This window comes from Notolepis coatsorum, assembly GCF_963971535.1.
Source record: "Notolepis coatsorum genome assembly, chromosome: 7".
NCBI lineage: Eukaryota > Metazoa > Chordata > Actinopteri > Aulopiformes > Paralepididae > Notolepis > Notolepis coatsorum.
In genome coordinates this window covers 66,753,857-66,781,532 of record NC_140171.1, presented here as the reverse complement: position 1 = coordinate 66,781,532, position 27,676 = coordinate 66,753,857, and the positions used below count along the sequence as shown (strand labels likewise).

General features: G+C 46.2%; 1 protein-coding gene across 8 annotated transcripts in view; it reads left to right on the top strand.

Moving 5' to 3' along the window:
• Positions 1 to 27,676, top strand: part of ctnnd1 (catenin (cadherin-associated protein), delta 1) — a 148,175-nt gene that overhangs the window by 114,711 nt on the left and 5,788 nt on the right. For all 8 annotated transcript variants that reach the window (XM_084319413.1, XM_084319411.1, XM_084319407.1 and 5 more), the window contains 5 exons: positions 7,621 to 7,771; positions 8,631 to 8,826; positions 21,919 to 22,112; positions 22,258 to 22,311; positions 23,579 to 23,661. In XM_084319413.1, the coding sequence (XP_084175539.1) occupies positions 7,621 to 7,771; positions 8,631 to 8,826; positions 21,919 to 22,112; positions 22,258 to 22,311; positions 23,579 to 23,661 (678 nt within the window). The remainder of the gene's footprint in view (positions 1 to 7,620; positions 7,772 to 8,630; positions 8,827 to 21,918; positions 22,113 to 22,257; positions 22,312 to 23,578; positions 23,662 to 27,676) is intronic.

Here is a 27,676-nt window from a genome sequence, read left to right as displayed (position 1 = left end):
CTGTGTTGGTAAAAGATGGTAGGTCAGGAAGGATTCTGTCTGCTGGAAGATCCGCCATCTTTTGCTCCACTGCACTGTCATTGTAGCGTTTGCAAAAGCTGCACTCAGCGATGATCTTCTTAACAGCTGCATGGGCGTTGGTGATCCAAAATGTCTTCCTCACTTTGGACATTGTGTGAGTCCTTCCACCATGTCTCCGATTCTGGTGTACATGCTTGAGAATGAGCATTGAAACATGCTGGTCCTTGGAGAGAATGAGTGGAGGTTTAGCTTCCTCTGGCGTTGATCCTCTGCTCAATCTTCCTACAACTCTCAAGAGTCCATCTTCAAACGCTGTATCCAGCCTAGTCACTCCCACATTGTTGGGCAGACAGACCTCCTTGTTGTTAAAAGGTCATTTCAAACAGTACCTCTCTTCCTGAAGCACTGCTGAACTTTCCAATTCTTTCAGATGGCTTAGGTCTTCTCTGGATACTTCCTTCTCCTTCACAGCTACTTCTTTGAAGTTGTGATTGTCCTGATTGGCCAGCATTTCTTCCCGTCTGCACACTGAGATCCTGTTCACCGTAGCAGAGGGAAACTCTGACTCCACAACACCACTGTTTCCATTCAGTGGACCATTAACGACCCATCCCAGCACTGTCCTTATAGCATACGGGCCATTCCCTTGACTGTTGATGACCTCCCTAGGTTCCAATATCTTGGGAGTGTTGGTTCCAATCAACAGGTCGACATTTGCTTTTAGGCGTGGGATGTGTACGTTGGACAAATATGACCATTTCGACAGTTCTTCAGGTGTCACCATGTTCTCAGTCGTGACTGGCATTTTCTTCTGTGTGAGAACTTCCGGAAGAACATAAAAGTCATTGCTGTCCAAATCAGCTATCTCCAACCCAGTCAAGGAGTAAGCTGGAACAACAGTCTCTTGCCCCATGGTGCTCAACAGGAAGTTGGTTATTCTGCCTGTGATATTGAGCCTCTGCATTAGATGTTCGGAGCAGAATGTGGCTGAGCTACCAGGGTCTAAGAAGGCGTAGGTTTGTATAATGTTTCTGTTTGCTGCTTTCACACTTACAGGAAGAATGGCTAATACACACCGGTCCTTACCGGCCCCTGTATGTCCACATGTTTGCAGTGAAGTTGGTTGATTATTGGATGGTTCCTTTAACTGTTCTGGAGAAGATGGTTGCCTTTTGATGTGAAGCAGGGTGGGGTGAGTTTGACCACAAACTTTGCATATCAAGCGCCTTTCGCAATCTCTGCTCATGTGACCAACACATAAGCATGCAAAGCAAACTCCCTTTTCCCTCGGAAAGTATATTTTCTCCTTGTGCCTCTTCTCCTGCAGTTGTTTGCACTCCTCCAATGAGTGACTGCGAGCACAACAAAGGCATCCAGCTCTCCTAGCATTCACTGTACCTGGTGTTGATGTCAGCTCCTTGGCTCTCTGATATGTCCATAGATGTTACTGTGGTGGCGACAATGTTTCTTTTCACTCTGTTGGGTGGATATGATTCAAACCTGGTGAGAGATGTTGTGCCAACCACACCAGAACATGTCGCTCCACAAACTTAGTCATATCCTCGAAGCGAGCTCTTTCCTGGGTATGTTCCATGATGCCATGAGCTGTACTCCTTAATTGCTCCCTCATCTTGAATTGCAGCAGCCACGCAAGAATAAGGAGTAGGCTTGAAGTGCCTTGACATCCTCCGATTTTATTGTTTGCCATGCCAAGGCCTTTTGCATGTAAGCATTTCCTATTTTATACTGGTTTCCAAAATATTCCATAAGAAGACCCTTTGCCACTGCGTAACCACGCTCAGGAGCCATATGCTGGCAGCTACGCACCAATTCTTGTGGCTGTCCTCTTGTGAACTGCTCAAAATAATACAAAGCATCAGCTTCTGTTGCCTTTTCCTCCACTCCTTGTTCAAATGCTTTGATAAATGCCCTATATTGGAGAGGGTCACCTTCAATGGTTGGGATATTTCGTGGTGGCAGAGACCTGGAATGCTGTTGCTGCACCAGAGCAGCAGTTATTTCATTTAGCCTCCATGATGGTAAGCATGTTTGCAGGTTGGTTTGAATTTATTTGAACATGATTAGTTGTTCCCATTCTGCTTTCCTGTTCCTTGTGGTTGTGGTTAGATTGGCGGTTAGTAGCAGTGCTATGCCATTGGCCACGTTCCTTTGGTCTCACATCCACAGGTTTGTTTGGTGGTATTGACAATTGTGTCAATTTACTTCGTTGCATTAATGTCCCAGGTTGATATTCTCTTGTAATAGGATTTAAGACTGTGTGGTGTTCCTTTTCAAAATAGGAATTCATTGCATTTGAAGGTGCACGAGATGAATGTTTATTTTCAGTGGACTCCAACACAGCCAACATTGCAGTGGTTGCAGCCAATTCAGTCCACCTCCAGTTGTTCCTTTTTTCTCTTCAGCCTTAGTTCCTGCTCCTTCAACTTTAGTTCCTGCTCCTTCAACTGTTGTTCCTGTTCCTCCAAAGCATGTTTTTCTTTTAGAGATTCAGCACGAGCGACAAGTGCAGCTCTATCGTCTTCAGCTAAAATCCTGGCAGATGATCTACTACTTTTAGTACTGGTTTTTGAATATTTACTTGCAATGTTTGACACACTGTCATTTGGAGCAATACCATCATTACTTAAATGCAAATCACCTTCAGTTGTTTTACCATCAATTTCATCATGTACATTTATTATACCTTCATTGTTTGAAACCCACAGTTTTGCATTTGAAATACACTCATTGTTTGACAACATTTTTGCTTTAAACCAGATTTCTTCTTTTCCTTTTCATCATGTAACATATAACCCAACAGATTGTCATGCATGCATTTCGCCTCATAACACACCTGACTAAAATCTGTAAGAGCATTTTCTACTTTTGCCTTTTCATTATTGAACATAAAACCTTGTATTGCATCCCTTATGTTGGCTGCCATGTTAAATTGACCTTTTCTGCTGGCTTCCAATTTGCCAAATTTTTCTGCAATAGCCTTTGCAGTCATTTTAACACGTTTCCCAGTGATGTCACTGCTAGCAGCGGCGCGCACTGCGGTCTCCATGGAAATGTTTGACACCGGTTTGCACGTCTCCATGATATTAAATAGTCAGTGAGTTAATTAAACGAGATGGCTGGCGAGTCGAGCAACAAAGTCAATACAAAGAGTCTGTGTGTAAAAGTCAATTGTCATTCCACTTCAGCACCCATGGATTTACGCTCAACCCCAAGTTATGTGCGTGCACAATTTACATGGCCATGCATTTATATAGCGCTATAAACATACCTCCTTGCGTTGGGCACCATGCTGTGGCTCCCGGTCCAATACTGATCCTCAACCAAACTTCGGGTCAGCACCGGCGTAGTTCCTTGTCGTTACCACGGACGGCTGCAGGCGGTTCCCCGACGCAGCAGCAAACAGTGGAATCCTCTTCCACCATTAACGACAACAGCAGCTCTTCGTCCTTCCTCCGGTAGCGATTCTCCGACGTCCCAAACGCAGCGAATCTTCCCCAGTCTCAAAATGAGAGTCCAACTGGTGCGTGGTTTTTGACTTATATTAAAGGAGCTCCCGTCTTATACGGAGTTACTGAGCAATTTGATCCCGTAGATGGACCTGGCTGACGCGCCGTTCTATTTGTTTGGTCTGATACCAACCCCTCAGTTCGCTGTGTGTCAGTGTTCCAATGATACGCTCGGATGCAGGCTGCTTTTCTTGGAAAACAATATATTTATTTTGCTTCACTGTGCAAAACAGCATATATTGGGCTCCATAAACAGATAAATAATACTTAATATAATAGCTAATTGCATACAAACATTTCGCCCTGCGGCATGTTCAAACAGCGACCTGTGACCTGCGTTAACCTGCGTGTTGCGATCAAAAACCATTGCCCTTTCCGGGTCAAACTCCTACCTCCTACAGTGTACCTGGCGCTTAAATAACAGAAGCGCCACCCCATGGTCACATAAATCCATTACACCTAATTACATACATTTTGGCCCTTACACCTATTATATACCTTTGATTTGGAAATAGTAACGTGTCCAGGTGAGCAACGCAAACCCCTTAGCAAAATTCACATAGCGCTCCATAACACAGCTTCCAGGAATAAGCCAGGATCACTCTGAAACTATACAATATTCACCACGTGATAACACGCGAACGTATACATTAAACAATTTACTATTTTTTACATGTTGGACGAGATAGTGACTGTCAAATGAGCCATAGTATTGTCTCCATAGCTATAATGTAGAATATAGATATAGCTCTGCAAACATTGTGACACACAGTGAAAATGCCTATTTTAAAGCATGGCCCATTGACTACAAGGATGGAGATAATGGCTGGCGCTGAAAGTGTTAAAGGAACACGCCAACTTTCTTCGGGAACAGCCGCACCGTTAGCCTAGCTTAGCGTCATTCACTGGAAGTAGGTGTGCCAGTGTAGCCTAGTTCCCAACAGTCACGAAATACACTCCAAATACAACTCCAAAACTTTCCTGTAAACATGTTGTGACCTGTGTATTTACTACATGGAGAAATAAAAAAATAATAATTAGACATTTTCGTTTTCTAAGCAGATATATACTCGGAAATATTTTTTTCCGAACCACTGCTGCCTGTGCACAGTGATTTCATTACCTCAAAAGCCCTGTTGCTTTTTGAAAAACTGGCTGAACTAGGCTACACTGGCACACCTACTTCCAGTGAATGACGCTAAGCTAGGCTAACGGTGCGGCTGTTCCCTTAGCCTAATGCATGCACACTGCACAGAGAAGAAAAGGGTATGTATCTGCTTGTCTAACTCCAGGGTAGATGGCAAATAAGACAATTTCCCAAAAAGTTGGTGTGTTCCTTTAACTCATTGACTGCCGGGGATTAGTCAGGGCCCCGCTCTAGCACGCGTTACTTTTTTCCGTAGCCGCATTTCTCGGAGACGCTCTCTGATTGGCCACTGACTGACACTCTGATTGGCCACTGACATGTTTGCCCAATCGCGTGACGAGCTGTGTCTTTGCCCATTTCCGCGTCGAACAGCCTGCAAACTACCTGGCGTTCTATCGCCATGCTCTAAGACAAACTCTAACCTTAACCAACTTCGAAAGAGTGCCTAAGCTTAACCAGTGTAGAAACAGGCGTCGGCCAATCGGAGAGCGTCTCAGAGAAATGCGGCTACGGAAAAAAATAACGTCTAGCACTGCCACGCTTTAAAAGATAGAACTGCATCACCTTGTTTGTAGAGCTATAACTATGAAAATGAATACATTTTTCCATCCATACTTTCCCGTTATATACCGTGGTGAATATAAGTATGGTTTTAGAGCGGTCTAGGGTAATTTATGAAATGCTGAGTTATAGCCCCCTACACGTCAATTCCACTATAGACGTTGCCATTTCTTGCCTGTATACGCTATTATCCCGAAATCAAATCTATATCATAGGTATTATGTTCCATCATGAATCCATGAAAGGGGGGGGGGTCGTTTCGGATTATTTGATTGTCAGTAATGGCATTCGTATTGAACACTAAACACGCTTATCAGCCCGATCGGTATCATTGCATTGCAGGATCAAGCTAAAATTTACGTCAAATCGTCTTTACCTGTGATTGGGAGTATTCCAAAAATAATATTCCAATTGTTTGATTGCCATCTGTTTTTTTTTATCCACTTTTTCTCCTATTTTTCTTGTATTTTCCTCCCATCCCAATTTAGTCGTTATGCCAATTCCCCCCTCCCCTTCCTGGTTGTTGCGCGCATTTCCCCCCTACTTGCCGGTCTAGGGAGCCCTGAAGTCTATCACATGCTTCCTCCGATACATAGGAGACAGCCAGCAGCCTCTTTTCACCTGGCAGCGAGGATTCTCATTGGGTGAGTGTAATGCGTGGGAGGGCACACTACCTCACCCAGATCCCTTCCTCGCTGTGCAGGCGCCCTGACCGACCTGTAGGAGTCGCTGTTTACAACGACCAGATTACCACCCACCGGCTTCCCTCCCTCTGACACTGCCAATTGTGTCAGTATGACGACCGGCCAAGCCGGAGGCACCGCTGACAGCTGGAATCGATACCCATGTCTCTGCGGTGGTAGACGGACACTTAGTCCGCTGCGCTACCCGGCCGCCCCAATTGATCGCCATCTGGTATATCCAATGTCCATTTGGTCCACGGCATAATCCACACAACATATGGATCGGGAATATTTCACGCGCTTCAATGGAACCGAGAGAACCGTTCGCCTCGCCCGAGAAGGAAAAATGAAACCAGAGACATTTGTCCGTCCCACAGCCCAGGATACAAGGTTACAAAGGGTGCTCGATACCGCCGTCTAGCGTGATGTGGCCGGTATTGCACTTTTACATTCCCCATGTTAACCTCGAGTCTGTGTGCCTGTAATGAATAGAAATATGGAATAAAAGAAATAGCGATCAAATAACGAGTATACTCGTTGTTGGCGTTCAACGATTGGCGCCCAATAGCGAGTATACTCGTCGTTGTCTGGGAATGAGTTAAGGGAACATGCCAACATAATAAAAAAAGAAATCTTCAGAGTTAGACAAGAAGATGGATACCATTGCATTCAGGTGAATGCTATCTCATCTAGACTAGTTTGCAGCCGGATAGCTTTCTACTGAACACACAGAGGAAATTGCTATCTATCTTCTTGTCTCTGATTCTGGAGATGATGGTAAGCATTTCCCATAATGTTAGCAAATTCCTTTAAATAACACTTTTGTTTTAACTTGTAACTTGGATTTATAAATTCACCAGACACTTCAATTATTCTACCGGCCAAACTGGATTACAGAAAAGAAAGTCTTTGTTGTTTACCCGCCACAGTATCTAGTAGAGTGAACAAACACCACAGACAACTAGTGATGCACCGATGTGAAAATTGTGGCCGATACCCGATATTAATATTGCTGTTCTGGCCGATACCGATATTTACCGATGTCGATATCTCTGTATAGAAAACACTTTTTTATGATAATCAAATAAAGAGCTATTTTCCAAAACGCATAATTTTTTTTAACTTTTGTAACTTATTTTCAGAAATGAAATTTTGAAACTATTTAAGGCCAAAACATGTAAAACGATAAAAAAAAGTTTATTTTTATTTTATTTTTTATATCAGCCCTATCTTGATATCGGACCGATACCGATGTGTAAAAAAACTGCCATGTCGGCCGATATTATATCGGCGGCTGATATATCGTACATCACTACAGACAACATACTGTAGTGGCTGGTGCTTATTTCCCAGCCTTTTGGCTGGGCAGTGGAAAAGCAACTATTAATTCACTGTGCGGCTGACCTTGAATAGTCGACTAATCGATCGAAAGGAGCCGTAGTCGACTGCCAACCTCTTAGGCGAATACATTTTTTTTAATAAAAAGTTATACTTTTGTTTACTTTTTATCATTCTTTCCTTAGTCGAGGTCAGCCCTAATTCACTGTGTCGTTGTAAATAGCCACTAAGATTTTCTGTGTGATTCTCTAAATGACAGCTTTTCTATTTATTTATTTTCTTACTATATTGCTACTCCTGACGTAGTCCTCTAATAATGTATTGTGTGTGTGTGTTGCTCCAGTATGGCCGGTTTATCAGAGCTTTGTTGCGCCAAGAACAAGGCCTACCCATGATGACTGAGCTGCTGGCACATAGCCACGACCGTGTGGTGAGAGCCATGTCTGGAGCCCTTCGCAACCTGGCCATCGACGCACGCAACCGAGACTTGCTAGGTAACAGTACACTCTGTGTGTGTGACTGCGTATTAGTGTCTGCTGTTTCTGTGTGTCCAAAAATATATATGTTTTCAATGGAACGTTTGGTCCATAGTTGGGGAACGGATACAACCATAATTGACTCTTTTAACCCTGGTGTGGTGTTCAGGTCTGTGGGGCCAGTGTTTACTAAAAGAGACCTGATGCTATGACTTATTTCTTTCACCTGGGACTTATTGGCCTTGGCTCATTGTATTTCAACATATTAAAATAACACATTTTCATTGAGTGCACACTGTGCACCCGCCCTACACATTTATATACATGGTGTTCTGGTCCCCTGGACCCCAAGTGTGGAAATTGTAGGTGTAAACATAGTAAGAATTCAACTGAAATCACTGTCTGCCTTTACTGTCTGCCTTCACCTTGTTTCGTTTATATTTTTCAAGATAAACATGATTTATTCCATTCACGTCTTCATTATAGTGGATTATTATTATTTTATCACATTATATCACAAGAAACTAATAGCACTTTTATTAAACCATATTTATTGTCTAGATTGCTTGTAATTGAGATAAATTCAACATCTGTTTTACATGAATTGCTATGGCTTGTTTTCAAATCCTAATAATGTGGGTCCACCAGACCTGCAAACATTGGGGTGAGTAACAAAAAACATGAACACCACACAAAGGTTCAAATATTCTGTTTTAGGATTACTAAATGTAATGACAGCTGACTGGAAATCAGCTTTAATCACTTCAAGTACACAAGGGTTGTTGTTGTTGAAACCACATACTGTATCAAGTGTGTTTTATTGTCGCTAATCACTTTCCCTTTCCCTTTTGTGTGCCTGCCCCCCCCCCCCCCCCAGGTAAACATGCGGTGCCCCATCTGGTGGCCAACCTGCCTGGGGGCGGCCAGAGCCAGCCAGTGCGAGCTCTATCTGAGGAGACGGTGGTCTCGGTACTCGGCACGCTACACGAGGTCCTAGGTTCCAGCCTGGAGGCAGCCAAGACCCTCAGAGCTTCGCAGGGCATCGAGAGACTGGTCCTCATCAACAAAGACGGGTAAGAATAGGGGTGTGTGGGTGTGTGTACATTCAGGTGTGTTGCTTTTAAATATGTTAATTTGTATAGCAATTACTCACCTTGTGATGCCTTGAATTCATGAAGATTTATTTTTTCTTTCGTGAGAAAATAGAGTGACTATAATTGTAACTGAGGGGTTACAAAACCCTGACTGTATTAAAGATTGTGATAGATTAAACCACTGCTAGTTATGTACTTTAATTACTGGCCAAACAGTACATCAAATATAGATGGTGAACACCCACAAGAACACGGCATTGACACAGAAATACTATTGGAGGGTAATTTATTATTATTAGGCAACGTTAGGTTACAGAATGAGAATTAGGGTCACGCTTGTATGGCGAAGAATATACGTAAAGTCAGTCAAGAGCATAAGTCACTAAGAATAGCAGGAATACTATGATGGGTCTAAGCTGACGCCACCTGTTGTATAGTAGCAATTATATAGGGCAACACCGGTACCAACTGGAGACAATGGGTTCCCTCCGGGGTGTAAGGCCTGGAGGGTAGAGGAATGTTCGGGTACTCCGTCTGAGTCAACGGGGAATAAAGAGACTCCAGGTACAGGAGTCGGTGCTTGTACTCCCTTGATCAGCAGACAAAAGCAATAGTTATAATCCAAGATGCTCGACAGCATTGACGACAGCTAGCCAGCCCCGTCCATGAGGCAGGCCCGAGTGGTAATCCTCACGAGGTTAAATCCCAAACGATAGTGGAAATCAACAATGCTCTTCTCCGGTAGTCACGTCCCAAATCAATATAATCCAACCAGGAATGGTTCTGCAATCGCCGGCGCCGATTCTCCTGTGTACATGTCCAACGGTTCTCGCCTAGGACTCCTCGGGTGTGGGCGACGTATTTAGGCCACACAGCCTGGATAAGTGCACTAGCTAAAGACACGACGAACCGATGGGTAATGCTACACACGGAAGAACTGTGGCCGCACGATATACAATAAATGATCGACTATTGACTTCACATTAGATTAAGTCGAACTCAACGTTACTTCATTAAACTCTGACACTTTAACATTCTATTCGCATGCGGTTCTCAATGCTCTATTTAGACGCAAGGTTGCTCACTTCACTGCACGTTGACTCGTGGTGAAGGTGGGTAAGGTACTGAATGAACTGAACTACTGCTGTTTACACCTGCGCCGTATTTATACTTAAGTGAATATCTAGTCCCAACCTCAGTCCTTGTCTCGTATTACTACGCTGACTCTGGGCATGTTCTGACATGCCTGCAGTTGTCTTTGAACTTGCCGTTGGGGGCTTGCGCGTTGGCGCCTGGGGGCGCTGTCCAATAGGAGAGCGAATATTACTCTGGTCCGTACGCAGGTAAAGGGATATTCCGTGTATATATATAAATAATATACAAAGTATATCAAACGATACATATATATATTCAGTTTAATCTGGCCCTTCACAACAGCCACCTCCTAATTAGTCCGCACCTAATTAGTTAAAAGGAAGACAGATTAATAGTCCAGTCAACTGCTCAATGTCTGTTGTGGGGGGGTAGGGCAATCTACAAAGTCAGTGGGTCATGATCGTCATCAAGGGAGTCAGGGAGCCTCGGCAATTCTATCAGCCTCGCCACGGGTCGGGTGTGACGGTGAGGCAGGTCGGCCCTCCTGGGTATACTGGGCTGTGCTCGCCACTGGCGACAGTCTGGTCGAGTCCGCTGGAAGCGACGTACTGCTTCTCTTCCGTTCAGTATCCAATAGCGACGTCGGATCTCAGCGAAGACTCTTTCTGCCCAGCGTGGTGCACATCCTCGTCGTATTTCTTTATGATGAGCTCAGTGACTTTGTGTCGGCTGTTGAGGACTATAGGAAACTTGACGTCATCCGTTAAGTCCGGGGCCCGTCTCAGATGACCACCCACCCTGATGAGGCCATGGGTGTCGTGCTCGGGGGCCAAGTGGAGCAGTCTGCTGTCTGACGGGACTGGCTTTGTTCCCTGCAGGCAGTCTAGCTCGTCGGGGAACGAGTCTCTTTGGGCTCGCTGTAGCAGAAGGAGTTCTGCCTCTTCGTAGTTAGCTGCGTTAATGTCGGTAGTGGGGGGAACCTCAGGGTGGTGCCACAGGAATGTCTTTAGCTGCGCACTCTCAAAGGTGAGGCAGTCGTCTATGTTAGGGTCAGTGGGGACTGGGGTGTGCGTCAACCCACAGAACATAGATTTCTTGATCTCTGTCTCCTCTTGACTAGCCTCCCGAGGGGTGGGGTTAGGCCACTCTTCTTCCGGGAGCTTGAGGAACTCAGGACCGTCACTGTAGATATTGTGACGTGTGAGGTCATCTAGGGACATCCCCCGTGTGATGACATCTGCTGGGTTCTGTTTCGTGTCCACGTACCTCCAGCACGCTGATCCCACTAGGTCTTGGATCTCTGTGATTCTGACTCCCACGAAGACCTTGTATCTACAAGAATCGGACTGGATCCATGTGAGTACGGTCATGGAGTCTGACCACAAGATTGTTCTTTGCACCGGGATGGTGAGTTCACGTTGGATTAACGTGGCGAGTTGCGCGCCTACCAGAGCTGCGCAGAGCTCTAGACGCGGGACCGATTGTTGCTTGCGGGGGGCTATCCTTGAGCGAGCCAGGATGAAGGCTGTGTGTATTTCTCCTCCCTCCTCTCGGGCCCGCAAGTAAGCCACCGAGCCGTAGGCCACTTCTGAGGCGTCGCTGAAGACGTGCAGGTCCATCTGGCACGTCTCCAGCCGCACTGTGGGTGGGAAGTAGCTTCGGCGTATGTTCACATTTTGGAGCGAGTTGAGTTCTCTCTCCCACTCTCTCCAGGTGGAAGCGAGGTGGTCGGGTATGGGGTCGTCCCAGCCCTGTTCCTTGTCCCACAGCTCTCGTACAATCATTTTTGCCCGGGTGGTGTAAGGTAGGATACACCCCAGCGGGTCGTATTGCCTTGCGAGTGTTCTGTATACGCTCCGTCTGGTGGTTGGTAGAGGGGTCGACCTTCCCTGCTCCGTGGTCAGGGGTGTGTATTTGTAATGTAGCGAGTCTGTTTTGAAGCGCCAGACTAGGCCTAATGTCATTTCTTGTCCTTCACCTGGGATGGTCGCCATCCAGGTCTCGCTGCTTGCTGCCTTTGTCTCTGGGGAGAGGCTGCGAAGTACTTGAGGGTCACTGCTGGCCCACTGCCGGAGATCAAAGCCGCCTTTGATCAGTGAGGCGCGGAGCTTGAGTAGGAGGGCTTCGGCTTCTTCTGGCGTCGAGACGCTTTGCAGACAGTTGTCCACGTAGAAACTCCTCTCTACACTTTGTCTGACTTCCTCGTCAGCTTCAGGGTCTTCTGTCACATGTTTTTGCAGTGCGAACGTAGCACAGCATGGGCTGCATGTGGTTCCGAAGGGGAGGACCTCCCATTGGTAGATGGATGGTTGCTCATCTTTGATCCTCTCTTTCCATAGGAACCGCAGCAAGGGCTTGTCCTACTCCACTAGTCGCACCTGCAGGAACATCCCTTTGATGTCGCCACTGATGGCCACCTTGTCTTGGCGGAAACGTAGTAGTACGCCGAGGAGAGAGGGGCCGAGTGTTGGGCTGGGCAAGAGTTCTTTATTCAGATTCTGTAGTCCGATATGGTAGCTGCAATTGAATACAATGCGATCCTTGCCGTTGTGGTGGACCTTGTGGTGGGGCACGTACCATGATTCGATCGTCTGGTCGGCCTCTTGAATGTCAATTTTCTTTATGTGTCCCGCTGTGATCAGCTTGTCGATCTCAGCGCGGTACACAGTGGCTTGAGTGGGGTCTTTGGCTAGACGCCGCTCGGTGTTCAGTAGATATCGTTCTGTCGCTTCTTTTGAGGCGTGGAGGGTGGGCATACCCTCTCGCCTCAAGAGTGGAGTTGCGTATCTCATCACTCCATTGACCTCGACTCTCTTTGTCCTCTGCTCGAGGAGGCTTATGGCATAAGTGTCTTCCTTTGAGCGAACAAGTTTCTTTTCATTCTTAAAGGGCATCGCGTCTAATGTCCATAGCCTCTCGACGTGCTGTAAGAGGGTGGTGTCTTCTTCGTTTATCCTTGAGTGGAGGCAGCGAGTGGCTGTCGGTCGGTTGGAAGACCCGGAGAGGGGGCCTTGTAGTGTCCAACCCAGGCGGGTCTCGATGTGGACCCGGTCCGTTGGGACGATGAGGTGTGCGTGGTCGGATCCTATGAGCAGGGTCGGGGTGGCGTCGTCGATGAGCGGTATAGGTAGTTGACGTAGGTGCACGTATTTTTCCATCAGCTTTGGGATGGGGTAGGTGTACTGTGACAGGCCTATGTCGTGGCTGGTGAAGGCGTTAGTGATGCTATACTGCTTCTCGGGTTGCCCGACCGCTGCTATCGTGAAGGAGACATTTTCACCCTTTATGGTCTTCAGGTCTCTTCTAATGGTACGGATTGTCATTGTTTCTTCGCTCCCCCGCAGACCCAGCCGGGCTGCGGCGGATGCGAGGAGGAGAGTCTTTTCTGACCCATCGTCTAGGACGGCGTAAGTGTCCATGACCTTGTCCTCGTAGCTTAATATCACTCGGACCACCTTCAAGAGCACTCGGGAGCTCCCGCTCTTCGCAGGGTCTATGTACATGACGTTCACTCTCGAGCTGCTTGGGGGTACGGGTTTCTTCTTGTTGCTGTCGTGTAGGACCTCCAAGTGGGCGCCGTCGCACTTGCTGCATTTCTTCTTTAAACGGCACTCAGCTGCCATATGGCTGCGCGCGCAGCGGAAGCAGCGGCGGTTGGCTTTGATCCACTGACTCACCTCGTCAGCGGTCAGCTTCTTGAAAGTGTCACATTGAGACAGCCAATGTTCCTTTTCACAGTACTGGCATACAATCTTCCACTTCCCCTTGGTCGGGGGGGTGCTGTGGTTCTTGTGCTGCGGCACTGACTCGGCCTGGTGCATAACGGTCACTGACCGGCGGTTATCGTTGGACCTCCGAGGTCCATCTCTTGGGCTAGATCCACTCCACACGAATGTGTCCAGTCGTAGGCTGCTAACTTCCCTTGCGAGGAAAGCGGCCAGGTCTAGGAGGGATGGCTCGGGGCTGTCGGGATCACGGTGGTCTCTCTGCCGCCGAAAACGCTCTTGGCGGGCTGGAGGGAGCTTCTCCAGTATTCACTCCACAGTAGAATTTGCATACAGTTCATATCTCCCCTTCTCCTTTTGGGACCCCAGCATCCCTACTAGGGATTGTACCTTGATAGAGAGGTCATCCAGTGCTCTATTGTCTTTGGCTGGGGGGAGGCGGTCGATATCCCGTATTTCTTGGATCACGTAATCCCATATGCGTCCATAACGCTGGTCGAGGGCCACTAGAGCCGCGGAGTATGGGGTGCTTGAGTTGGAATATGCCAGCGCTATGTTATGCGCTCTGGGCACCTTGAGATGCTTGAGGAGGATGGCATATTTGTACGACTCATCGGGGACGTCGGTCATCATAGTCTCCAAACACATGCGTAATTCCGTGTACTGTGCTCTGTCCTCGCGCGTAAAGTCTGGGAACGTCGGTGTGCCAAGGTACGATGCCATGGATGGCTGGCACATTGGTGAGCGTAGGGGAAGAGGCCCCCCGTACGTGTGGTCGTGGGTTAGTACTTGGTGGGTACCAGAGGCCGGGTCCCCAGGTGCTGTTCCTCGGTGCTGACTGTACGTCAAACTCACCCGTGAGTTGAGTCAGGGGTTTGTAGTGCAGTGACTCGGGGCTGAAGTCGGGGCTGTACTGGGCCTCCTGGTCCAGAGTACGTTGCTGCTGGTGGGCTTGACATTCCTCCTCTTCCTCTTCTAGGTCCTGGAGTCTTCTAGTCAGTCTCTCGGCGACGTAGGCCGGTTCTTCCCGGTGGCTGGGTCTCGTATGGACCAGTCGGGGAGGGGGCTCGGAGACGTAGATGGGTTCCTCCTGTTGGCCGGGTCCCGGGTCGCTTTGTCGGGTAGGGGAAGGTGCCTTAGACCCTTGTCGTGATGATCTCTGGGAGCTCCGTGCGGAGAGAGGGGGTGTCGCCCTGGCTATCAATTGTTCTATCATCTGCGCCTGCAGCCGGTCGCGCTCTGCTTCGCGCTGGGCATTGGCGGCGTCGCGCTGTGCATTGGCGCGGTCTCGTTCGATGTTCTCTTCCGTCTGAAGGCGCCTCTCCTCCAGTCTTATGCGGTCGTCCTCACTCCTTTGCTGCGCCTGGAAGCGCTCTCGTTCAGTTGCAGAGTGTTCGCGCTCACTAAGGGCTTGCGCTTGGAGTTGCGCGTGAAGGCGCTCTCGTTCCGCTGCAGAGTGTTCGCGCTCGCTTAATTGTTGCGCCTGGAGGCGCTCTCGTTCCGCTGCAGAGTGTTCGCGCTCGCTTGCTTGTTGCGCCTGGAGGCGCTCTCGTTGTTCGCGCTCACTCATCTGTTGAGCCTGGAGGCGCTCTCGCTCCATGGCGGAGTGTTCGCGCTCACTTAATTGTTGCGCCCGGAGGCGCTCTCGTTCCACGGCAGAGTGTTCGCGCTCACTAAGGGCTTGCGCTTGGAGTTGCGCGTGGAGGCGCTCTCTTTCCGTGGCGGAGTGTTCGCGCTCACTAAGCGTCTTTGCTTGAAGCCGATCGCGTTCGGTGGAGGCTGTCAGTGTGGCGATCAAGGCTTGCGCCAGTATCTGGTCCGCCTCGCTGGGGGATGACACTGACGGAGGTGATCGGGTGCTGACAGGGCTTGTTGGAGATCTGTTCTCCTGGCGCGCTCCGAGGTCTATCTCCTGGGCGCGTTGTGTGTCGGGCTCTATCCCTGGAGCGCTTTCTTTATCCTGGAGCGCTCCGGGGTCTATCCCGGTGACGCTGTCTGGAGGTATAGTCATGTCATGTCCCACCTGGTCCCCCCCGTGAGCTGAGTCAGTTTCGTTTGAACCCACTGGGGTCTCTACTGGCAGGGTCGCCAAGTCGATAGGATTAGACATGCTTTGACTATCCGCTTTATCCGTATTTAACGTCTGTTTAGATAAGCTAGGGGGTAGAACGAAAGCGAATTCCTCCAGATATGGAGGTGGCTGACGTTTGCGCTGCGGGCGTTCTAGCTTGGGAGAGCCGCTTGGGGAGTGTTCACCGCTGGCCATGGTTAATATTAATATTATATTAAATATTACACTGATACCATCCGGCTCGAAGGACCAATTGTAACTGAGGGGTTACAAAACCCTGACTGTATTAAAGATTGTGATAGATTAAACCACTGCTAGTTATGTACTTTAATTACTGGCCAAACGGTACATCAAATATAGATGGTGAACACCCACAAGAACACGGCATTGACACAGAAATACTATTGGAGGGTAATTTATTATTATTAGGCAACGTTAGGTTACAGAATGAGAATTAGGGTCTCGCTTGTATGGCGAAGAATATACGTAAAGTCAGTCGAGAGCATAAGTCACTAAGAATAGCAGGAATACTATGATGGGTCTAAGCTGACGCCACCTGTTGTATAGTAGCAATTATATAGGGCAACACCGGTACCAACTGGAGACAATGGGTTCCCTCCGGGGTGTAAGGCCTGGAGGGTAGAGGAATGTTCGGGTACTCCGTCTGAGTCAACGGGGAATAAAGAGACTCCAGGTACAGGAGTCGGTGCTTGTACTCCCTTGATCAGCAGACAAAAGCAATAGTTGTAATCCAAGATGCTCGACAGCATTGACGACAGCTAGCCAGCCCCGTCCATGAGGCAGGCCCGAGTGGTAATCCTCACGAGGTTAAATCCCAAACGATAGTGGAAATCAACGATGCTCTTCTCCGGTAGTCACGTCCCAAATCAATATAATCCAACCAGGAATGGTTCTGCAATCGCCGGCGCCGATTCTCCTGTGTACATGTCCAACGGTTCTCGCCTAGGACTCCTCGGGTGTGGGCGACGTATTTAGGCCACACAGCCTGGATAAGTGCACTAGCTAAAGACACGACGAACCGATGGGTAATGCTACACACGGAAGAACTGTGGCCGCACGATATACAATAAATTGTGGCCGCACGATATACAATAAATGATCGACTATTGACTTCACATTAGATTAAGTCGAACTCAACGTTACTTCATTAAACTCTGACACTTTAACATTCTATTCGCACGCGGTTCTCAATGCTCTATTTAGACGCAAGGTTGCTCACTTCACTGCACGTTGACTCGTGGTGAAGGTGGGTAAGGTACTGAATGAACTGAACTACTGCTGTTTACACCTGCGCCGTATTTATACTTAAGTGAATATCTAGTCCCAACCTCAGTCCTTGTCTCGTATTACTACGCTGACTCTGGGCATGTTCTGACATGCCTGCAGTTGTCTTTGAACTTGCCGTTGGGGGCTTGCGCGTTGGCGCCTGGGGGCGCTGTCCAATAGGAGAGCGAATATTACTCTGGTCCGTACGCAGGTAAAGGGATATTCTGTGTATATATTTAAATAATATACAAAGTATATCAAACGATACATATATATATATTCAGTTTAATCTGGCCCTTCACAACAATAATGTAGCTCCACCAATCATTAGTTGTTATTGCTACCTTTCATACATTTGTTAGCTGCAGATGCTTTTCTTTTCAAAAACTGTCCTAAAAATATAGGCCATTCTGTTTACATTTCTGATATTGTAAAACCACTTATTATGGGGCAGCTGGGTAGTGTAGAAGTCTAAAACCCGGGTTCTATTCCCGGCAGTGGTACCACCGGCCTGGTCAGTTGTCCCTACGAACACAATTGGCAGTGTTCGCGGGTGGGAAGCCTGTGGGGGTATCAGTTCTGGTCTTTGCAACAGCGACTCCTGCTGGTCGGTCTAGGCGCCTGTTCAGCAGGGAGGAGATCAGGTAGAGATGGCATGAACCTCTGCGTGTGTTACACTCTCTCAGTGAAATTCCTTGCCGTCAGGTGAAAAGAAGCAGCTCCACATTGGAGGAGGCATGTGGTAGTCTACACCCTCCCCAGACCAACAGAGGAGGCATGCGGTAGTCTACACCCTCCCTAGACCAACAGAGGAGGCATGTGGTAGTCTATACCCTCCCCAGACTGACAGTAGGTCAGGGGAAAATTCGCATAACTACTAAATTGGCGAGTGGGAGAAAAGGCAAACAACTAAATTCTATAATATACGTATGATATTTAATTTAGTCATGTCCCCTTTAACCTCTTAAGCCCTAGCCATATTTTTTTCTAAATTCGCCTAAAAGCACATACCCAAGTAAATGGAAGATTTCTCCACTTCTACAAGGTCCATTTGCATGTTCTTGGTATCTATGGACCTCAGGGAATGTATTCCCATTGTCTGTTACTATGCTTGAGTAAATTGTAATGAACCAAAGGAGTATCAATTATTATTTTTTATTTTTTTCATCTTTGACGGTGAATAACACCATGCAGGGCTGTACAGTGCGAGATATATGTTGCACGTGCTACAGCAACATCGGCCTGTGCGATGAATGGATTTACTTAAGTAGCACTGGTGCGATTCGGGCATTCGGTTCATATCGATACTCTTATTTTGAAAATCCTGTGGCATGTCTCATTTCCGCCCAAGCGCAGTTCCAGCCATAATATCTATGGCTCCGGCAGCTAACAACGTTCGGTTCATATCGATACTCTTATTTTGAAAATCCCATGGAGTCGTATCCGCTCGGCTCACAACACAGCAGTAGCGTCTGGAACACGGACATTGCAACATAGCAAGGCTAGTGTGCCTATTTCGTGACCCAAAACTAATCCCTGCTGTTTTATTCCGCAACGGGTCAAATGCATCTAACATGCTTTGCAATCCTCGCCATTCCTTTATGACCACGTCAAATTAACGTTACGTAAGCTAACAACAAGCTAACCCTGTTCAGAGCCATAGAGAGAACAGCAGACGGGCAGAGTGAGGACTGGGGAAGGGGCAGGCATTCTCCCTTCTGTGTGTGTGTGTGTGTGCGTTTGAAAAGATCAGATGAAGTCAGACAAGTATATTATATTGATAGTAAATGTACTGAGGGTGGACAGATAATGTTGATATTTAAACATAAAAAATACAATACATAGTAAATGTATTCATGATCATCATGCAACATAAAGCAATTGCAGGAACAGTTTGGGAGAGGAAGGGGTTTTAGGTTGTGTGTTCCAAACAAATTTACTTAAAGTTTAAAGGTCAACCTTCACGTTGTATTTTTGTTCAATAAACAATGTGGACTAGGCCAACAGTGACTTTCATGAAGAATGGGAAAAAAAAGTATTGAAATTGACCCAGTTTTAGCGTTTTTATCAAACATTTTGTCTGCCCAACACAATCACCATATTTGAATCAATGGTTCATAACGTGCGTGTGTAATCGAAATGATCGTCACAACAGGTGCAGGGCACCAGGGGGCTCACCAGGGCGCGCTGAGAGTCACACACAGCTAGTGGCAGGCACTGATATATGCTTGCTACTACTAGCCGAATGAAAATGTATCTGTTTCACCTAACACTATTGCTCCGTGATTATAGCCACCCATCTCTAAAGCCACCACCCATCTCTAAAGCCACAACCACGTTACCATATTTGTAATAATGTAAATCATTGTGTCGTTGTACACATATTGTGTTTATAACGTTAGTAGCTAACATAGCTTAGCTTGGTAGCTATTGTGCTAACAAAATATCCCGACATCCGGCTCGCTGGCCGGCATGAACGGCCGACCCAAAATGGTTCTCAACCCTCTCTGTACACCCCGTCCCCACGGGTACCCTGCAACGGCGACAATGGTGGCAGCCTGTAGGGTGCTCGAGCCCGTAAAGGCTAGTGGTTCACGATAGCTATGAGCTAACAACGGCCGCCGCTGTTGTCGCGTCCACAAGCTCCTCCGCAGGACACCTGCGAGGACGGGGGCACACAAAGAGGAGAGAACCATAGGCTAACGTCAGTGTAGTGGTCCTGACTGTAGGCAGCAGGGACGGCGGAGCTATATAGGCTAACTGTGATGCACCTAGTGGGCCACCATTGAACTAGTACTTTGACCCGGACGGGCAAGGCATTTCCTGAAGTGACGTCACGGCCGTGCTAGGTTTTAGATTCGGCTCATTAATATGCACCTGTAGTGACGTCGGCGTTTGATAAGCTTTTTTGATTCGCGCGTGCATGTTATTCGTGCATGGACCTTTTTAACTCTTTCAGAGTGGCATTTCCGGTGTCAAATGGAAAAAAATAAATAATGAAATTATATACCAATGATGTAAACTACCCATAATTGATCAGTAGGGTTTAACCTGGAGGTTGGGCTTTAAAGCTCAATATATCAAAACGTGGCACTTTATAGTGAACAGGAGGTATATTTGTATTAAAAACAATAAATTGTTTTTCATTTAAATGTCTGGAAGAGCTAAATAGATTTATTCAAATTATATTTGTTACCTTTTTTGAGTTGATCTAAATGTTACTGATTGTGTTAAATGGGCTTATGATATCGTCTCATATCGATTGCAGGCACCTGCATCGTATCGTGGCAAATATCGTATCGTTGTCCAAAGAATCCGTATCGTATCGTGATGAAACTGGTGATTCCCACCCCTAGTAGAGTCCATACACTCAACACCAAATCCCATAATTCCTTACACATAACGTGTGGCTGGCTGTGTGACGTCAACTTGTCAGCACTGCAACTAAATAACACAAATACAATAGGCACATTTGTGACTGTTACAAATATAACACGTTTTATACTTGTGCTACAAGATTTTGGCCTGTGCTACAAAACTATCAACCTCTGTAGCACCAGTGCTATGTGCAAAAAAAGTTAACGTACAGCCCTGCCATGCTAACATTGACCAGACGTGACGTTTTTTTTCTTCTTGAGATCAAGTGTACAAAAAATCTAAGCAAATGAATAAAGGGCAGATGATTTACAGGGGGGGGTTTGTAGATGCAGTACTGAATTTTTTCAATCCGGACACTGCAATTTGAAATATGAATATAGAATATCAGGCCTATAAATTACCTTATTATGGCTAAGTCATACATCTATGGATCGGGCCACATCTCCTCTTTCCAATGGCAGAGGTAAATCTGGATTTAGTACCACCAGGCGCCCGTTACAGGGCAGCAAAGGCCGTGAATGAAATCTACTGTAAGTACAGTAACTTCTTTTATAATGTCCATAGCTCCACCATTTTCATCAGATTTTGAAGATTTTTTTTTTACATTCACAGAAAGGTAAAGAAACTATATACGTTGTATTTTATGGCAATAACGTTCAGGTTTGTTCGACCTGTGAGATATAATCATGAAAATAACGTACATTTTTCGTATTAATATTTAGCTAACACTTAAAATCATTGGTAAACAAACATAGTGCTGAAAATATACCCTTTGACTGCTGTTTTGATACGGTTAGGGTCTTTACTATAGGATACATTTGAAAAAGATACACAACATTAATTAACACAATGGAGGCCAAACCCGAGATAAGTCGGGTTAACTCACCGAGCGCCAAACCCGAGAAAAGTCGGGTTTTCATTGTTATTTATTTTATTCGATATTTCCATTCATATCCAATGCTGTTATCGTTGGGAATGGGTCTGAGATCGCTAACGTCCAATACCGCCGCCTGATGGGTTGCGGCCTGTATTGCACATCCTTTGAAACTCTGGGCTAGATCCACAAAGAATGGATTGCACGGTGCTAATTGCACCCTTACTTACAATTCATGATTAATTGAAAATGGGGGACCCTGATGTAAACAAGACGAAAGTCTTTCTCTGGTCTGCATCCCCTTAACAATTGTGTGTATTGAGCCGTACTGTATTGTACCCATTCTGCAATCTGCGTACAATACAGTAAATAGGAAATGCCTTCTGTAGAACGCTTCCTTTGATCTTTGAAATTAGACAGCCAAGTACCGATAGCAGCACCGTTTGTCTAGGAGCTAGAGCGGTTATTTTGGTTCTGGCCAATCGGGAACACTTACCAAATTGCACCAGTTCTTGGTACCCATTCTTACTTCAAATAAAAAGCAGCCTACTATTAAGATTACGAGTTGGGGCATTTCTCTCCCTTGTGTCCTTTTATGACACTCATTCCCCTCCCCTCTATCTCCCTCCCGGGTTCATCAGAAACCGTTCGGAACGCGAGGTACGTGGCGCAGGCCTGGTGCTGCAGACGGTGTGGGCCTATAAGGAACTGAGGCGCACCCTGGAGAAGGATGGCTGGAAGAAAACAGACTTCATGATCAACCTCAACCCTCCCAGCAACAACACCAGGGCCAACGGAGGTTATGAGGACAGCACCCTGCCACTCATAGACAAAGGTTAGAGAGAGAGAGAGAAACACACACAGTTTTTCCCTGTGGCATTATTAGCTCTTAACGATGACAACAGGTGGTAGAAACATTCAAGGGTATAACAGTTATCCGTTATCTTTGCTTATCATGTTTTTTTATCTTTTATTTTCAGGAGTAAAAGGGGACAGAGAAAGAGATATGATTCCAATGAATGACTTGGGACCAGGTAGGTGTGATCCCAGAATACATGCACGCACGCGCACACACACTAGGGTTGCCACGGCGATGTGGAATTTCAAATGGTTAATAAACTCATGATGACACATTTTACAAAAATACGCTATCTGTAGAGCGCTTCCTTTTCATCTTGAATGTTATGCTGCTACATTGGTCCACTGTGTCAACGAGTAACACCATTACCACCGACCACAGCAAGTCTAACGCACACAAGTTTTCAAGTTTGTTTATTATTTGTCACATATAAAATGCATGTACTTTACGGTGAAATGCTTGGTTCTGTATGAGCCCTGAGAGTGTGCTTCATGAAGTAAAAAAGTAAGTAAAAGAGGAATATACAATATACAATCTAAAGTACAACCTAAGTACAATGAGTAAAATGCAGACAATGAGGTACAAATGTGGACAATGGGGTGCAAAACTTTAAGGTAAGGTGCAAATGAGGTATGAATGTAGTGCAAATCTCTTTAATTGATAAATGTCTAAAGTGAGTGTCAAGGTGAGTGTTTGTTTAAAGTGAGTGTGTGCATGTGGATGTGTTTGCAATGAGTGTAGATGATGGGTTGTTACATAGTCATTGAGCATCCTGATGGCCTGGGGAATGGGGATAGAAGCTCCTTCTGAGTCTCTCTGTACTGGCCATGAGACTCCGGTAGCGCTTGCCTGACTGCAGCAGTTCAAAGAGGCAGTTATTTGGGTGACTAGAGTCTTTGGTTATTCTCTTAGCCTTGGCCCTGCAACGCTTGGTATAAATGTCCTGGAGAGAGGGAAGCCCACCTCCAATTGTGCGCTCGGCTGAACGGACGGCGTGTAGCCTTTTTACAACGCATCCGCGTTTCCGGCGCTCTGATTGGCCAGGTCATGTGACATGTGCACCCATTTCCGCGTCGAACAGCCTTGCAAACTACCTGCCGTTCTATCGCCATGCTCTAAGACAAACTCTAACCTTAACCAACTTCGAAAGAGTGCCTAAGCTTAACCGGCGAAAGAACTTGCCGTCACGCTCTAAGACTAACACTAACCTTAACCAACTTCGAAGAGTGCCTAAGCTTAACCAGTGTAGAAACTTGCCGTCCCACGATTGGCGCTCATGTCACATGACCTGGCCAATCAGAGCGCAAAACGGAAACCCGGAAACGCGGATGCGTTGTAAAAAGGCTTCAAGCGAACGGGCCACTCTCCACACCACACACACACACACACACACACACACACACACACACACATGCACGTATTTATACATGTCTTCTCTCCAGATGGCTACTCCACACTGGACCAGAGAGGAAGGAGGAACACTCTGGACGACACACTCGAACCTTCTGACAAAGAAGCAGCACAGGTACTAATGCAAACACAGTTTGAATAATGTGTTCATTTCCACATACAATTACTAACGGGCAAGGGACAAAAACGTTGCATATTAAAAGTGACGTACTGTATCTTTTCAACAATTTTATGACTTCCTTGAATCTTCCATGAATGTTTAAAAAAAAAATTACACAAGGAAACTAGTCTAAATCAAATCTTAATTATTTATTATCCAGCACCTCTTTCTTCCCTTATACTGACCACATCGTTCTTGGTGGGTGTATGTAGCTAAATGGCTTGTCTAGGCTTGTTAATCTGAGCACTTCGTGCCTATGTCATTTTCCCCAGTGCCTAAATAACATGTCGGATGCCGAATCCGTAAAAAGACCAGGCAAAATTCATTCTCCATACAATTATAAAGAGACCCGTCAGTTAAATATGTGCGCTTAAAGAGGGCAGGCTTGAGATAGGCCAATAGGGGATGAATAAATGATGGAAGAAAGGATGGTGAGACAGTTACACACACACACACACACACACACACACACACACACACACACACACACACACACACACACACACACACACACACACACACACACACACACACACACACACCTAACTTTGTGTTATACTTGAGAGGACATTCTATTGATCTGTATGCAAGTCTGAACTTTGCTTTTAATCCTATGTTGAACCTAAACCCTTAACTTAACCTGACTATGACCTCACTTTTAATTCTAAAGGACCAAACGCATCGGAATGATCTTGACACTCTGCCTTGATGCCAACTACTCCGAACTTGTTTAGATTTTGGAGCATCAAATGAGGACACAACGACCAAACCAGTTTTGAGGAGATTACTTCACTGTTTGTTTGTGTACACAATCCTTTTAAAAAGGCAGTTTGACAGGCGGCTGGGTAGCGCAGTGGAGAATACACTCGCCTACCACCGCAGAGACTCTGGGATCGAATCCAGCTGTCAGCGGTACCTCCGGCTTGGTCAGTCGTCCCTACTAACACAATTGGCAGTGTTAGCGGGTGGGAAGCCGGTGGGGTGTATGTCCTGGTCGTTGTAAACTGCGGTTCCTACTGGTCAGTCAGGGCGCCTGTTCAGCAGGGAGGGGATCGGGGAGAAATGGCGTGAACGACCGTCGGTTGTGTGATAGTAAAGGGTTAACCTTCTGTCGTGTGGCAGTGAAAGGGTTAAGGAGAAATGTAAGTCACATCGTGGATGCTGGAGCTAACTGAGGTGTTGTGAGTCCAACTTAATGAGACGGCAGTGAAGGGAGGTGCCCACTTGAAAACCCTGGTTTTATTCTGGCTCTCATTTCCGATCTACACGTCTGGTTGTGGTGGCCATTAGAGGCCATGTGGTAGGTTATGTAGCATCTATCTACACGTCTGGTTGTGGTGGCCATTAGAGGCCATGTGGTAGGTTATGTAGCATCTATCTACACGTAGGGTTGTGGTGGCCATTAGAGGCCATGTGGTAGGTTATGTAGCATCTATCTACACGTAGGGTTGTGGTGGCCATTAGAGGCCATGTGGTAGGTTATGTAGCATCTATCTATCTACACGTCTGGTTGTGGTGGCCATTAGAGGCCATGTGGTAGGTTATGTAGCATCTATCTACACGTCTGGTTGTGGTGGCCATTAGAGGCCATGTGGTAGGTTATGTAGCATCTATCTACACATAGGGTTGTGGTGGCCATTAGAGGCCATGTGGTAGGTTATGTAGCATCTATCTACATGTCTGGTTGTGGTGGCCATTATAGGCCATGTGGTATGTTATGTAGCATCTATCTACACCTCTGGCTGTGGTGGCCATTAGAGGCCATGTGGTAGGTTATGTAGCATCTAGCTACACCAGGGGTTCTCAAACTTTTTTATACCATGACCCCATTTTACCATGTCCACATCTCAGAGGACCTGACATGGTCAACACACATAGGCACAGTAGTAAAGAAGGCGAAACAGCGTCTCTACCACCTGAGACAGTTAAGGAAGTTCAGAGTATCGGGGAAGATACTCCAGTCCTTCTACTCAGGAGCTGTAGAGAGCATCCTGACCGGAAACATCACTGCCTGGTATGGAAACAGCACGGCACAGGACAAGAAGGCCCTACAGAAAGTGGTGCGCTCAGCCGAGCGTACCACGGGTATTGCACTACCCCCCCTGCAGGTTCTATACAACAAGAGGTGCAAATCCAGAGCCTGCAGGATAATGAAAGACCCTCACCACCCCAATAACAGCCTGTTTCAGCTGCTGAGGTCAGGCAGACGCCTGCAAATCTCAGCTACTAGGACAGAGCGGCTTAGGCTCAGCTTCTTCCCCCAGGCCATCAGAGCCATGAACAATGTACATTGAGTGCTCAGAACATTGAACTGTCCACACACAAGCACACATGAACACACACACGACACGCACACTGTGCACGCTCACACACGAGCAGCCACTTAACACTTTAACATGAGCGGGCACACACTCATGTCGCACACACGCACACTTATGGCCAAAGGAAAGGTCACTTTAAATTAGAATAACAGGAACAGTGTATTGCACTACCAAAGCTAACTAGCATGTCACACATGCGCTGTAAATAACTATGTACAGATACCGAGATGTCACTCCATGTTACCTGCTATCTGTTACTGCACAATGTTGTTTCTTCTTTTGATTCTATTATATGTACCACTGTATTGCACATCGTTGCGGGCAAGACCTGTATGCCGTGACAATTAAAACTCTTGACTTGACTTGACTTTTATTTAGGATTTTTTTTGGCGACCCCACACTTAACATTTTCAGTGCCACGCTTAATCCCCATCTCTCCTGCTAGAAGGCCATCTTAAAATAGTCATTTCCGCTGTGTTTCACGATGTTTGCAGAGCTGTGTGTGTGTTCTGTATTATAGCTGTGGAGACAATGGTGTGGCTCATTTGACAGACACTACTTGCAGTCCAACATGGAAAAAAGAGTTTGTTTCTACACACTGTAGTTTATTACACGCTAAACATCGCATTTCCAAGATAATCCAGTCTTTTTTCATAGATCGCGAGATAAAACGCGTTATGTGCAATAAGCCCGAATCGTTCTGATTGATTCCCTGAAACCCCAAATACTCCCAAATCAAAGGTATATAACATGTACATATGTACCTTCACAAAATCATCAAGGGGGGGGGGGGGGGGGGGGGGCGGGGGGGGGGTCGTTTTAACTCAAAACTGTGATCCTGTTTGCCGAGCATATTTTACGTCCGGTAAAACACAGAACTGTGATCGTTAGAAAAACACGTTTCAGGTTCGGTAAAATGGACATAGAATATACCTTACCTTAGCCAGAAGGTATTCCAAAAAGAATAATTCCAAGTGATCGTATCGCCATCGCGATTACCAGTGTATATGTCTATACACGTTTCGATGGTAAAATACGCTTGGGCAACAGAATTTCGAGGCGATCAATGTGAATCTCTGTTCAAGCAGGAGGAGGAGCCCTTACCAAAAAAAAGAAGAAAAGGAAGACGTGTATTCACGCCAATGCAATTCCAGTTCAGATGATACTGCCACCTGGTGATATTCGATCGGCATTGCAATTCCAATGCATGTACAAACGAGCCAGGGACGGCTAGAATGATCCGGATGATGATTTAGAACAGGGATCAGAGGAAAAAGATCAAAGGATCTAAAAACGAGTTTACTCGTTATTGGCGCTCAATGCTTGTCGGCCAATAACGAGTATACTCGTGATTGGCCCTGAATGTGTTAATGTATCGTGTAATTTCAACATGGAATTAAGGAATATCAAAATAAAAGCACACGTTGTTGAACTTGATCATGCATATTTATTAGACAATTTTATTACAGCACTTATCAATACATATTTATAAAAAGAGGCATATTTAGCCAATATGTTGCCAGAACAAAAACAAATATATATATATATATATATATATATATATATATATATATATATATATATATATATATATATATATATATATTAGGACTGACCTCGACTAAGGATTTGTATAGTTGACTTTGATT